The sequence below is a fragment of the Taudactylus pleione genome, unplaced genomic scaffold (assembly GCF_031769625.1).
Source record: "Taudactylus pleione unplaced genomic scaffold, aTauple2 ptg000296l, whole genome shotgun sequence".
Taxonomy (NCBI): Eukaryota; Metazoa; Chordata; class Amphibia; order Anura; family Myobatrachidae; genus Taudactylus; species Taudactylus pleione.
The window spans coordinates 12,404,422-12,418,195 of NW_028284698.1; the positions used below are offsets into that span (position 1 = coordinate 12,404,422).

Here is a 13,774-nt window from a genome sequence, read left to right on the forward strand (position 1 = left end):
TGTGTGTATAGCTTACAAATGGACTGCTCCGACGGCGGATCGGTCTGCTGATTGTCCGTCGTTTAAGTGTGTACCCAGCATAAGTGCCACTTATTACATATCGGTGGCACCTGATTGCAATGAAGACAGGATTAGGATACAGACTGGGTGTGGGAAACAAAGGACATTTCAGTGTCAAGGATGGCACCTAGGCAGCGAGCTTGAGGGGTTTATTTTTGTGTTGCCCAAAGATATAGTGATATCTGGTCAAATAATTTTGTGCATCATATTCAGCTCAGTAATGCACAGCCTTTCATATAACCTTCAGAGTCACTTTACTTTCTATTTTACACTCTTACAGGTTGAGCAACTATACTTGAATGTTTTATCAGAAGTAAAATTACTTTTTTTGTATAAATGCTAATTTTTATATTAAGCAACCACCTTTGCCACCTTAAAACCAGATAAATTTTCATAGTTACTGTGATGCCTTCATTGGGAATACTTTTTAATTTCTACCCAAGAAACTTTCTTTTTTTTTTCTCTCTTTTGTGCACATTTTCATTTTACCATCAGCAAAGTAGATGACTGACTTTAATGGCATTGGCTCTAAGGATTTGAAAATGTTGCAGAAAAATAGGTCTTTTTAATTCTCTCCATGCTTAGGGATGCTAGATGTGTGTGTATATAAGTCTCAGAGCTATAGGGGCAGAAATAGTTGGCTCATGTATTGTGTGTGTAAACAAATAAACCAAAAAATTCACATTTCAACTTGTTCAAATTGCAGGGTGAGGACCCCAATGAAACCGATCTTGACCCATCGGTGTACATGTAGTCACTGACTGCCATGGCCTGAGATGGAGGATCACTTTCATTACCATTTCCCTTGTTTCTAGCATTAGTTATAAACACCATTATTTATATATATATATATATATATATATATATATATATATATATATCTAGATATATATATATAGATAGAATATATTTACTCTATATTTCTTTAAATTTTTCATAACTGTGGTGAACACATGTACCATTCTTTAAATTGATGTTGGCTGAAGCTCCTATAAGTACAAATATTTATACTAATTTCAGAAGAAACTTCTCATTGTATTGCACAGTAAATGTAACATTTTGTTATTGACATCTTTCGTTTTTACAGTATATAGATACAGGTATACCATTTAATCCTATTTGTTTTTACATATTCGCTTTGAGGGTAAATGAATGCTACAAGTTACAGAAAATGTGATCTGTTTCCACTGATTTAGTAAATAGGCCTCATGACTATATGCAGAGGCCAGCTGGTATATGTAGTGTTATGTGCAGTTAATGTATGTACCCTTGTTTGTAGTGGTTATAGTTGCTGAATACTCCCGGACTTTGTTTTTGTATTGAGTAGTGCTCGGACATGCTCGTTCCAAATGAAGCTTGTGGCATAGGGAATGCACAATGAAAGCCCCTCTGTTCTGCTTTTTATTTTGGGTGGGAGGGGGTAGAGATTGTCATGGGGCATGACATTACAAAATACCATTGCATATTGAATTTACTTGTACTTCAATTATGCTCTATTAATAGTTGATATTTGGGATAAAGTGGCATGAAATTTTGTACGTGTGCAGAAATATATACTGTATGTAAAGCGTAAACATACTGCATAAAAGAGCTTTGTTTTACCTTATTAAAATAGGAGCAGCTGATTTATTACTGCTCTGCATTATGTAGAAATTGCCTAACAAATATGCCACTTCTCATCTTGTTACATGTCATCCATTAAGGACCATTATGATTTGTTTATTCACTCTGCACATTTTCCGCCAGTGTACGTACACTTAGTAATGCAATTAAATATATATATATTTTTTTCCCCTGTGACACTTCTGCCTTTTCAACACATTTACTATGTTTGCAAACACAATCATTACTAGGTCTTGATTCCTGAATAACTAGGACATAAGGGCTCTATGGGGGCAATTCAATAGTTAGCACCAGCGACTGTCAGTGATGGGCGCCCGATGGCGCAATTAGAATTTGTTGCTCCGTTCGGGCACGATACAGTTGAATTGCAACAATGGACCTCCATTAATTACCGTGCCTTGCCTAAAGGTGCATACTCACGTAATGATATTGTAACCAACGATTTTCTGTCAGATTGAAGTGTAATGAACGATTTTTTGAACGATAAATGAATAATGTTCCTTCCCTTAATGAAAATCGTCATGTTGGACAGTCTGAGATGGACGATGAACGAGAACTACAAACGGGAGTGTGCATTTGTGATTATCGTTCATCGTTATAACTCATAAACTGAGCGATTTTTGTTTTTTTTGAATGATAACGACATCGTTATCGTTAAATCGACAAGTCATTCAAAAAATTGTTACGTGTGTATGCACCTTTAGAAATCATTAAATCACCCTTTTTATGGCACTTCTGGACCCAATAATATAGTATTGTTAATTGTTTTTACTTCAGGTTTATTAGGGGTAGCTGTCCAAAATAGTTCTGAAAAGTAGCAAAAAGTAACTTCATTAAGTGGTTTTCCCCAAATAGCCAACATTGCAAAATGTGTGTTTTTTTTGACATAACAGATCTTTATAATAGATCAGATCTCTGTAACTGATCGCAGTTGAAAACATTTGTCGGGCCTCATAGTCAACTGACAGTTTGCAGACGTGTGGGCAGCCCTAATTTATTGCATACTGATGTATAGGAGGGTATTAGAATTGGTAACACCGATATCCATAGAGTGAGTGAGATTTCTGCTCACTGGCACATAACCATGCATGTAACCTGTATTGCATTGATCCACATTAAATCTGATAAGATAGTTCTCATTGATCTCTAGTCATTACATTATCGGTATACTTATGTGTTTCTGACGCACCAGGGTCTATCATTCTGTTTATTGTGATCATGACCAGCAGATATGTGCTGACTTTGTATTTGTTATGGGGGTTTTAAGTGATTTATCCGGTTAATGGCTGTTCAAACTACATTAACCATTTGGTGACCACCTTTCCCAGGAATGCAGATATGCACTTTCAAACATTAGTGTGTACATAGCCTTTAGCAGCACTTGTCAATCATACTGCTCAGCCCATGTTCTGGATGGCATGGTCACTGTTCACAGCCACGTATGTTGATGGTCCACTTGTGCCATTTGGCAAAATCACTGATTTTATTATTACTGGGACAAGAGGCAGATAGTGATAATTTTCCAGATGAAATTTGTAATATGTAAATTCTGATTTTTTTTTTTTTTTATTAGCTTACAATTGGGCATGATGCCCAGCTAGAAGCCATGCGACGATCATTTTATCAAAACCTGTTATCTGGATCCCTTGAAGCATCTCTTTTAAAGCAGATCTTTCAATGCAACCTGCATAGATAAGGGTCCGCTTAGGACACGGCCACACTGCTGCGGACTAAGTTTGTCTCCTGCACGATCTTATTTTGCTGTGCCACTCTGCCAAGTGATGTTTAGAACTGCCATGTGGAAGACTTTGAACATCAGTGTTGCCTAGCAGCTGGGAGAGCAATGTGAAAGCACCAGCTGGCTCTCATGAGACCCAATAAGCAGCACTAAGTGAGGACTAATAAAAAGCAGCACACTAGTTGCAGGGCGTCAAAGGTGGGAATTGCAGCAAGGCCTCTGCCATTCAGTTGTGGTTTATTTAATTTGGATGCTATTTTGAGATACGTTTTATGTAATTAGCTAGTCCCTATTTTGTGGATTAAAGTTAAAGAAGTTGATTTTTATAATTGTGTTTAAGCACAGATGCAGACTGGACGAGGCATGTGTTGAGTCCTCTATTATTGGCATAGGCGTGAGTTAGGAACCCATGTAATATTTTCTTTTAATGAATGGTAAATGTGCACGTTTGTTACATGCTTAGATAACCAATTACCTTATGAATTGTATGCTGTGTGATAATGCAGATAGCACCCATTACAATTACTGGCGAATTGTTGGTGAAACTCGTGATGTGCCATTGCAACGGTGTGAGAATACCCTCACGGTAGATCATATCGCACTGATTTTGCCTCAGAATTGCATATTTCTGTTTGCAGGTCCATATAGGAGCATATAAAATACAGCGATTTAGTACGACATAGGTGTGTACTAATTCGCTGGCATGGCCCGTAATTGAATTCACCCCTTGGTATGGTTTTTATATTTGTGTCAGAAGTTTCTACTTGAATAAAATCTAAAATGTATTGCTTTGTACTAAACATATAGTCAGTCAATCAGTAACTTGTATGTTTGCCGAATAAATCATTAATAGCTGTGAGGTAAAGCCAGTAATCAGAGTTGAATACATGATGGAAAGCAGACAATGGGTGTACCAAAATGGCGCTAATTAGGAATGCTAGGAAGGGAGATTAGAAAATATAGCAATCAAACAGTCATAGTAAACATGGCAATGAGTTAGAATAATTATTCAACAAGACACATTCAGGGAAAGGTCTTGACTGTATTTGGGCAATAGATTACTTTGGCTAGCCTTTACTACATACAGCCATAACGACTTTTCCCTATATGTGCGGCAGCTGTACAAGGGTAGGAGGGTCCGGGACCTCTGCAGTTATTACATCCACCACCTTCGCTGACTGCAACTCTTGGGTAAACGGTCTGTTTGGCTAATTATTCTGACCCCTTGCCATTTCTATTGTGACTGTTTGACAAATTTTAATGTATGAAATCGTGTCGACATATACACGGGTATTCAATATGGGAGCGAAAAGTCTGCTGGACTTTTCGTTCCACATCGGAGATTTTCCTGGGATAAAGTATCGGGCGCACGCCCGCTTTATCCCCGTATTCAATTTGAAAGCTACGAATTTGGGAGCCGGCGAAGTAGGATTGGCGAAAAAAAACGAAATTTACCTGGAATAAATTGTAGGACCCCCCTAAAGCTGTCAAAACATGGGGGATCACTATGGGTACCCCCTTTTTAGCCTGCAAATGAAAGTCGGGGTTTTAAATAGCCGCGGCAGGTGTTTTTTCCCCGACATTGAAGAAGTGTTGCAGAAGAGCACAGGTTATTTTTTTGTTTAAGTGGTCCCATAAAATTTGGGGTACATGAAAATGGGTACTAGCATATTTTTAAGTCCCTAAAGTCTTTTTTAAAAAATTCTGCAAATATGCACCTGTCGCTACTAATCTATTCTAGAATACACCTGACGCATATTTGCAGAATAGCCGTGAACCTATTTTTAAACACTTTTTTCCCATTTTTTTTTTTCACCCCAAATTTTAAATAATTTTTTTGGGGTGTCCCTATTTTTTAACTTTTTTTGACACCGTTTATTTTAAAATGTCATTCCCAGGGATGCAGGCTATTTTTTTTAAGCCTGCACCCCTAAACCCCAATTCTGCACTTTTTTTCGCAACCTATTCAGTGGTGAAAAGTTATCCCCGTTTTTTTTCAGACTTTTCGAACCTGCGAAAAGTCTTTGAAATTGAATACGGTGTAAAACCAAAACCAGCGAAAATGACGTCATTGGTGCAAAATTATCGCAAAAACTTTTTCGCTTCAAATTGAATTGCCCTGATAGTCTCTGTGTTCTCCCCAGGCTGTTTTTTGCAGGTGCACCAACCAGAACTTTGGGAGCCTGCAAATGGGGACAGTATCTGGGAGCTGTATAAAAAGGACCAGATTCTACAGACTTTGCAGCTTTTTCAGAATCCGACGACTGGGCCTCTAATCAGAAGATATGCCCTGGGCTCCAAATACCCTAGTTACACCACTGGGTGTAAGTAACCGGGAACTAGCAACCTGTTACTCAACGCTAGGTCTGATAATCACCGTGCCAACTCTCTTCACCAAGCTCAATTAGTCTTGGGGAAGGGTCTATATCTTCGGGACATGAGTGTAGCCTGCTCCAGTGATGCAGGCAAGAATTGCAGCTAGACAGCCCATTGGGAGGGTGGAAATGAGCGGTGTAGGCCATGGTTTCCTAAAGATGTAAGAAGATTGTGCAGAACTGAAAGTCCCAGGAGACACTTCCAATTGTTAGAGGAGTTGGAGCATTACATAGTGCCACATCTGTGTACATCAAAAACTGAAGACTAGAGGTAGAGGTCTTCCTATATAATATATATATAATTTAATTAATGTCCACATAATATCTTTATTATTAATGTTCCCAGGTGAGTAAGAATTTCCTGAAGTCTAAAAACTCTTCCCCTGTGTCCCATTTGAGAAAGTGTGGAGTCTGGGGAACAAGTCTCACACTCTTACAAAATTGTGAGATTAGTCTGCCATGATGAAGCTTTCACTCTGGTACTCCCAGCTAGGGATTTCTCATTCCCTATGGTTCTAAATAGAGCAAATATAAAGTAGCTTTCTCACTGATTCACCACATTATAGCTGCAGCAAAAAGAAGACCGGCCTGAAGGTTAAATAAAGGTTATTTTAAACTTTCAGTCGACCGATGAAAGTTTTCTTAGGATGGTCAGGGACTACATTATTGCACGTAGAATGAACTGATTTTATTATAGTGCACCTATAATATGGCGAAGCAGTGCAGAAAACTATTTTATGTGGATATTCTGATTTGCTTTGTTTGATTTATTGCAGGCAATGTTAAATAAAGTATTTAACATTGACGTGTGCTAGTTGGCGTCCTCCTTGTTTCTTCTTAACATTTTTTAAAGCTCTAGTGAGTTCAGGTCCAAGCCACAATGATGCCAGATGGGAAAGACATATTGGTGTACAGTTCCTAACAAATCATTCTTTAAAGAATGTTCGAAAATGTGTGTTTCCACTGTCATCGAATGTCAGACAATAATATTAGATGTGTCCTGTGTCCCTAATCTCATTATCCAGAGCAAGTGTACAGAAAGAGGAGTTTTATGTCAGTTTCTCCGCAGCTTCATGAACATGCTGCTGCCAGCAGATAGATGAATGTTCACTCATTATTAGTCATAAATATTGTAGCACCCTTTCCAAAGGTGTATCATCAGAAAATAACCAATGGATTCTTTTCTGGGATATAAGTGAATGTTGTATTCATCTTGGCAGTCCATTTAGACAGACATGTTTAGGACAGCCCGGGTGCTGTCTGCACCAACAATTTATCTCAGATGTTAGGAAAAATATTCCCATTATGATCTTTTTGCCACGTGCAGGAATAACAAAACAAAGGCTACCTCTACCTGATATATTCTGAATTATCTGTAATGTTGCATTAATGCAAGAATTCCAAGTGTTTTTCCTAAGCATGCTCTCCCCTATGCCTTACTCCTAAAGTTATAAAGAAGTAAATGCTGTGCTTAATGGTCCCAGCTTCCCAGATCCCAATGGTTGATTGACTTTTTTACTGATGTTAGAATAATATATTCAGCCAGGGGCCTGTTCTTCGCCCAACGATAAATTGCTAAGGCTGATTGCTTGGATTCTGAATAGCACATACTGAGAAGTAATGAATTACCCTGCAAAGTCCAAATTCCTGCTCTTGTTGTGAGCTTCAAATGTTAGAGAAAGATTAACATCACTTTACCAAGTCCATTTCTGTTGGTGGAACCCAAGGGTTTGTTATACCTACTCTTTTGGACCTCATACAGTCGTGGCAAACCATGGGCATAATGACCATAGGAGCAAGGAGTGCAGCTGCCAGGGGGCCCAGAGCTAAGGGGGCCCATCTCCCTTGTCAAAGTTAAATTTTTCACCATTGGGTGGTACATAGTGGCCCTTACAAACCTTTGCTATGTCTGAATCCGTATACGAAGTGCTACAATGCAGCAGTGGTGGTTTTTTTCCATGCCAAGTTCCGCTGTGCATCGTATACAGATGCAGATATACAAGTGTCACATCTCAAATTAATCCGTGCAGTCTTGTGGTGCGTTTCATCGCTATGCAACTAACACACATTTTCGGGCAAAAAAAATGCTTGGCACTAGCAGAGTCGCACGGACCTGGATTCTCACTTGCACCTGGTGTCTCGCATCGCATGGCTTTTTGAAGCTAGGTGTATGAGGACACATCTGTATAGCACAGAATTCCCATAGATACAAATTTTCTTTCTCCAAAAGACCTAAATACAGTAGGGCTTTGTTTTTTATATTGTACATTTTTGGAACTTTATTTGGTAACCGCTGTATTTTAATAAAGGGTAATGTGAACCATGAGAGTCCCGAAAAATTAGGACACCGTTTTAGTTTTTTAAGTTTTGTAAAAGATCTGAATGTGGACATCTGTTGCATGTATAGATCATTCCATTAAACCCTAGAAATGACGCTTTGCTTATTCAGCACACTGTATGCTGCGTCTCATACAGCATACATTTGTATGTGTATGGCAGCACTTTATTGGAAGCTGCTTTTGTATATTAAATGAATATTTAAGTTTTTCAGGGAAGGGGGTGCACAATTCTGCTGTACAGGCAACCTACCCCCTGTCCCATCCTTGCTGATAAAAATAGGGTGTAGGTGGCAGCTGGTATTTGATTTGTTTCTGCCACACAATCATAAGTTTGTGTCTTGTATTGTAAGTACACTGCCACTTTAGTTTATTTGAAAAAAAAAAAATTCTGAAATAGAATGTTTTATATGGGAGCTGCTGCTATAAGCTTTACCTAAAGAGCTTTGGAACATGCATGGAAATAGTCCTATGGGGATGCAAGCAAACATTTACGAGTCCGGCGGTACCATAAGCATGCCATGTAGCCGCTCTTACTTGCTTGCATCTAATTGAGGCGACTCCAAAGTCATCTTTTAATAATCTATGATGATTCATTTAATAATTTGATTCCCAATATTATTAGCAAATTGATGCTGGTCTCCTGTGTTCAAGTCCTATTTGCCTGATTCAAAGTGTGCACTCGCACACTGTGGGTAATGCATTGCTAAATCAGATGGACAAGACTGCAGGAGACTTTGGGGCTATGGAGGCTTCAGGGACCTGGTGGATCAATGGAAAGAAAGACGGGATTTAATGTTCTTATTGATCTTCATCTGAAAACCTAAATTCAAATATTTGTTGGAGACCTTCTGATACTGTGCTAAGTGGGGGAACCAGGAACAGGATTTGTTTTGGGCCAAATGCATCTGTATATAAAGAGGATAAGCCTAGATTTTCTGTTTTAACTATGTTAGTCTAAATATGTAGAATATGATTTTGTTTAATGTGAAACTGAATATATCCTGTTATTTTTATCCTATCCATATGTTGTATGTGTTCTAATACGTATCTGTGCTTTTCTCTGCAAGCCCACTGTTTGTAACATGGAAGATAGGACGGGACAAAAGGCTGCGTGGATGCATAGGAACCTTTTCTGCCATGAACCTCCATTCTGGTCTCAGGGAGTACACACTTACCAGGTAACTGCTCACGTGTATTTCTACTGTGCCTGTATACTGCTTGCATAGAAGCCTAGATTGATGTGTTTTGAGTTTATGTACTTTTTAATAAATATATATATATATATATATATATATATATATATATATATATATATACACACACACTCTTATAGCGTTCCCTATGGGCTGTTTCAGCGGGGCACCGCGCCCTGCCCTGTTTCTGTAGGGCAGAAAGCACCCTGTTCTCCAGCACGGCGCCCCGTTGAAACAGCCTGCGGGTTCTGTCCTCCACCTGCGGGCTGTAGTGTCCCGCGGGTGGGGAAAACAGTGGCATCCATTCACAGTGACTGCGGCGCTTGGGGGCTGCCCGGCATGTCCATAAGCGCCGGGCACACCCCCAAGAGTGACGAAAAGGGGACGCGTTATAATGACATGGCCCCTTTCATTGACCGTGCCCCCTAGCTCTAGGTCTGGCTGCCTGCCGCCGAACCTAGTGAACACATGGCCAAAAGTTTTGCGAATGACACAAGTATTGGTTTTCACAAAGTCTGCTGCTTCAGTTTTTATGATGGCAGTTTCCATATACTCCAGAATGTCATGAAAAGTGATCAGATGAATTGCAATTAATCAAAGTCCCTCTTTACCAAGACAATGAACTTGATCCCAAAAACAAAATTTCCACTGCATTTCAGCACTGCCACAAAAGGACCAGCTGAAAAATCCTGTCAGTGAGTCTCTTGTTAACACAGGTGACTGTGTTGACGAGGACAAGGCTGGAGGTCACTGTCATGCTGATTGAGTTAGAATAACAGACTGGAAGCTTTAAAAGGGTGGAGCTTGAAATCATTGTTCTTCCTCTGTTAACCATGGTTACTTGCAACACATGCAGTCGTCATTGCTTTGCACAAAAAGGGCTTTACAGGCAGGGATATTGCTGCTAGTAAGATTGCACCTAAATCAACCATTTATTGGATCATCAAAAACTTCAAGGAGGAAGGTTCAATAGTTGTGAAGAAGGCTTCAGGGTGCCCAAGAATGTCCAGCAAGTGCCAGGACCATCTCCTAAAATTGATTTAGCTGCGGGATCAGGGCACCACCAGTGCAGAGCTTGCTCAGGAATGGAAGCAGGCAGGTGTGAGTGCATCTTCACGCACAGTGAGAAGAAGACTTTTGGAGGATGGCCTGGTGTCAAGAAGGGCAGCAAAGAAGCCATTTCTTTCCAGAAAAAACATCAGGGACAGAAGTTGATTGAAAACAAAACAATGTAGCGCTGGAATGGATGATTTTTTGCAATGATCTGTAATAGATTTAATAAAATAATGCATAGTCTAACTAGTGCTTTGCAATCACTCAGATCAGCTGTTTGGATTTTAAAAAGTATGTTACCCATTCTACAAGCTGCATAGTCTAACTAGTGCTTTGCAATCACTCAGATCAGCTGTTTGGATTTTAAAAAGTATGTTACCCATTCTACAAGCTGCATAGTCTAACTAGTGCTTTGCAATCACTCAGATCAGCTGTTTGGATTTTAAAAAGTATGTTACCCATTCTACAAGCTGCATAGTCTAACTAGTGCTTTGCAATCACTCAGATCAGCTGTTTGGATTTTAAAAAGTATGTTACCCATTCTACAAGCTGCATAGTCTAACTAGTGCTTTGCAATCACTCAGATCAGCTGTTTGGATTTTAAAAAGTATGTTACCCATTCTACAAGCTGCATAGTCTAACTAGTGCTTTGCAATCACTCAGATCAGCTGTTTGGATTTTAAAAAGTATGTTACCCATTCTACAAGCTGCATAGTCTAACTAGTGCTTTGCAATCACTCAGATCAGCTGTTTGGATTTTAAAAAGTATGTTACCCATTCTAATCTAGCAAGCAACATATTGCTCTTACATTTCTGCATAATGGATTTTATTTCTGTTAGCAAAGATATAGATGTAATGACTTGATTGTATTTTGTATTACCTGGGTGGGGGATGTTGTTCAGTGATGCCTAGTTTATGGTAGGATACTGCTTGTGTTTACACAAACCCAGTGCCAAATTTCTTCATTGATTAGTTAGCATTTGTGGTCAGCTGTAGCATGTCTCAATCAGACTTTCTTTAAGTTTAGAATCAGTATAGAGGCAGCCGTGGATGTCGATGGCAGCCGTGTATTATAAGCACTAAGTGTGTTATAACACAAAGTGTAATTATATAACAGTTAAAAAAAAACAGTTGAACAAACAATGAACAACATCTACAACAAGGTAATTACAATATCATTCCTTACCAGTAGTTTGTGTGTTGTGCATTATTGATTGTATTGCAAAAATGTATCAAAAACTTCTATTAATGATCTCACTCCATGGAATCATCTCTAAGACTACTACATCCTTTACTCTCCCTGCAGCTCATCCTTTTGTACATATTGCTGCCTCAGTACTTTCCTCTTCTCTTACAAACACATATGAGCTTTTAACTTATCTAAACACATTGACAATAACATCCACAACCTCTCGCCATAACAAACATTCTGTCAAATCCCACAAATATATTTATATCTCGCTCCTGTTGCTTCTATTAGCTGGTGACATATCTCCAAATCCAGGCCCAACTCACATGCCACACCCACAACAAACTATAAATCCAGCTAACCTCATAAATATTGCATGCCTCCCTTCACCATCCAAGTCACTAAAATGTGCATTATGGAATGCACGCTCTGTCTGCAACAAACTAACATCCATCCATGACCTCTTTATTTCAACCAACCTCAACCTTCTGGCAATAACAGAAACATGGCTAACACAATCAGACACTGTCTCCCCTGCTGCACTTTCACATGGTAACCTACACTTCTCACACACCTCCAGGCCTGGCAATTGTAAAGGAGGTGGGGTAGGAATATTACTCTCCCAATCTTTCACATTCACAGTTCTCCCACAGGTACCTTCACTCACATTTACATCATTTGAAGTACATTCTATCAGGACTTTCACCCCTTTCTCTCTGCGAGTTGCTGTTATCTATCGCCCGCCTGGGCCACCGCACCAATTTCTGGAACATTTTTCAGCCTGGCTCCCTCACTTCCTATCCTCAGACATCTCCACCATCATTATGGGTGATTTCAATATCCCCATTGACAGTCCACAATCTCCTCATGCCACCAAACTATTCTCTCTAACCTCCTCTCTTGGCCTCTCCCAATGGACTGACTCCTCTACTCATAAGGAGGGCCACTGCCTTGATCTTGTATTTACCAGACTATGCTCAGTTTCTGATTTCACTAATGCTCCTTTCCCTCTCTCAGATCACAATCTTATCACCTGCACACTTTCCTCCATTACATCAACCTCAATGTCAGTGAAATCAACCAAACCTACTAAAACCCGCAGAAATATTAATGTGATTAACTTTCAACAACTATCTACCTCTCTACAACAACAACTCTCACCAATTTCAGCACTCACTTCTCCTGAGAATGCTGCATCACAGCTAAACCAGATTTTAGTAAAAGCCCTCGATGAAGTAGCTCCAGCTACCCATCACACTCCGCGTAGACTCAGACGTCAACCGTGGCATTCTAACTTAACAAGGCATCTACAAAAACTCTCACGTAAAGTAGAACGTCAGTGGCGAAAGTCTCGCACTCCAAGTGACTTCCTCACATATAAGTCTATCTACAACTCTTATCGTACTGCTCTGGACACTGCAAAGCAAATATATTTCCAATCTCTAATCTCTGCTCAAGCCTCTAACCCCAAGCGACTTTTTAATACATTTAAACTGCTTCTTACCCCTCCCTCACCCAAGCCACCTGCTACTATCTGTGCACAAGATCTTGCTTCCTATTTCAAGGACAAGATTGATAATATCCGAAATGAAATGTTATTCTCTTCCTCAGCTAGTGACCTACTCAATTCCCTACCTGAACCCTCTGGCACATTCTCTTCATTTGACCCCACAAATGAAGATGAAGTATCTACACTCTTCTCATCCTCCTACTCTATTACCTCTCCTCTAGATCCTATACCCTCACAAATTAGTAAAGCTCTGTCTCCTGTGCTCATCCCAACCCTAACTAAAATCTGTAATCTCTCTCTTTCTACTGGCATCTTTCCATCACTGTTCAAGCATGCAGTGATTACTCCCATTCTGAAAAAACAAAATTCTGACCCTAACACTCTCTCTAATTACCGTCCTATCTCCCAGCTCCCATGCCCCTCCAAGCTACTGGAGAGACTTGTCTACACCCGCCTCACACACTTTCTTAACACCCACAACTTATTGGACCCACTTCAGTCTGGCTTCCGTTCCCAGCACTCCACAGAGACAGCACTGACTAAGGTAGTAAATGATTTGGTCACTGCCAAGGCTAAAGGCCATTACTCACTTCTAATTCTTCTAGATCTCTCTGCTGCTTTTGACACTGTTGACCACTCTCTTCTCGTACAAACATTACAATCCCTAGGTCTTAAGGACACAGCCCTTTCTTG

The 13,774-nt window shown here is 39.7% G+C and overlaps 1 protein-coding gene across 1 annotated transcript in view; it reads left to right on the forward strand.

Annotated features, from left to right (window-relative positions):
- The window catches only part of AMMECR1 (AMMECR nuclear protein 1), a 216,607-nt gene that overhangs the window by 144,225 nt on the left and 58,608 nt on the right, over positions 1-13,774 (forward strand). Inside the window, exon 3 of the mRNA XM_088482851.1 lies at positions 9,203-9,313. Within this exon, the coding sequence (XP_088338977.1) occupies positions 9,203-9,313 (111 nt within the window). The remainder of the gene's footprint in view (positions 1-9,202; positions 9,314-13,774) is intronic.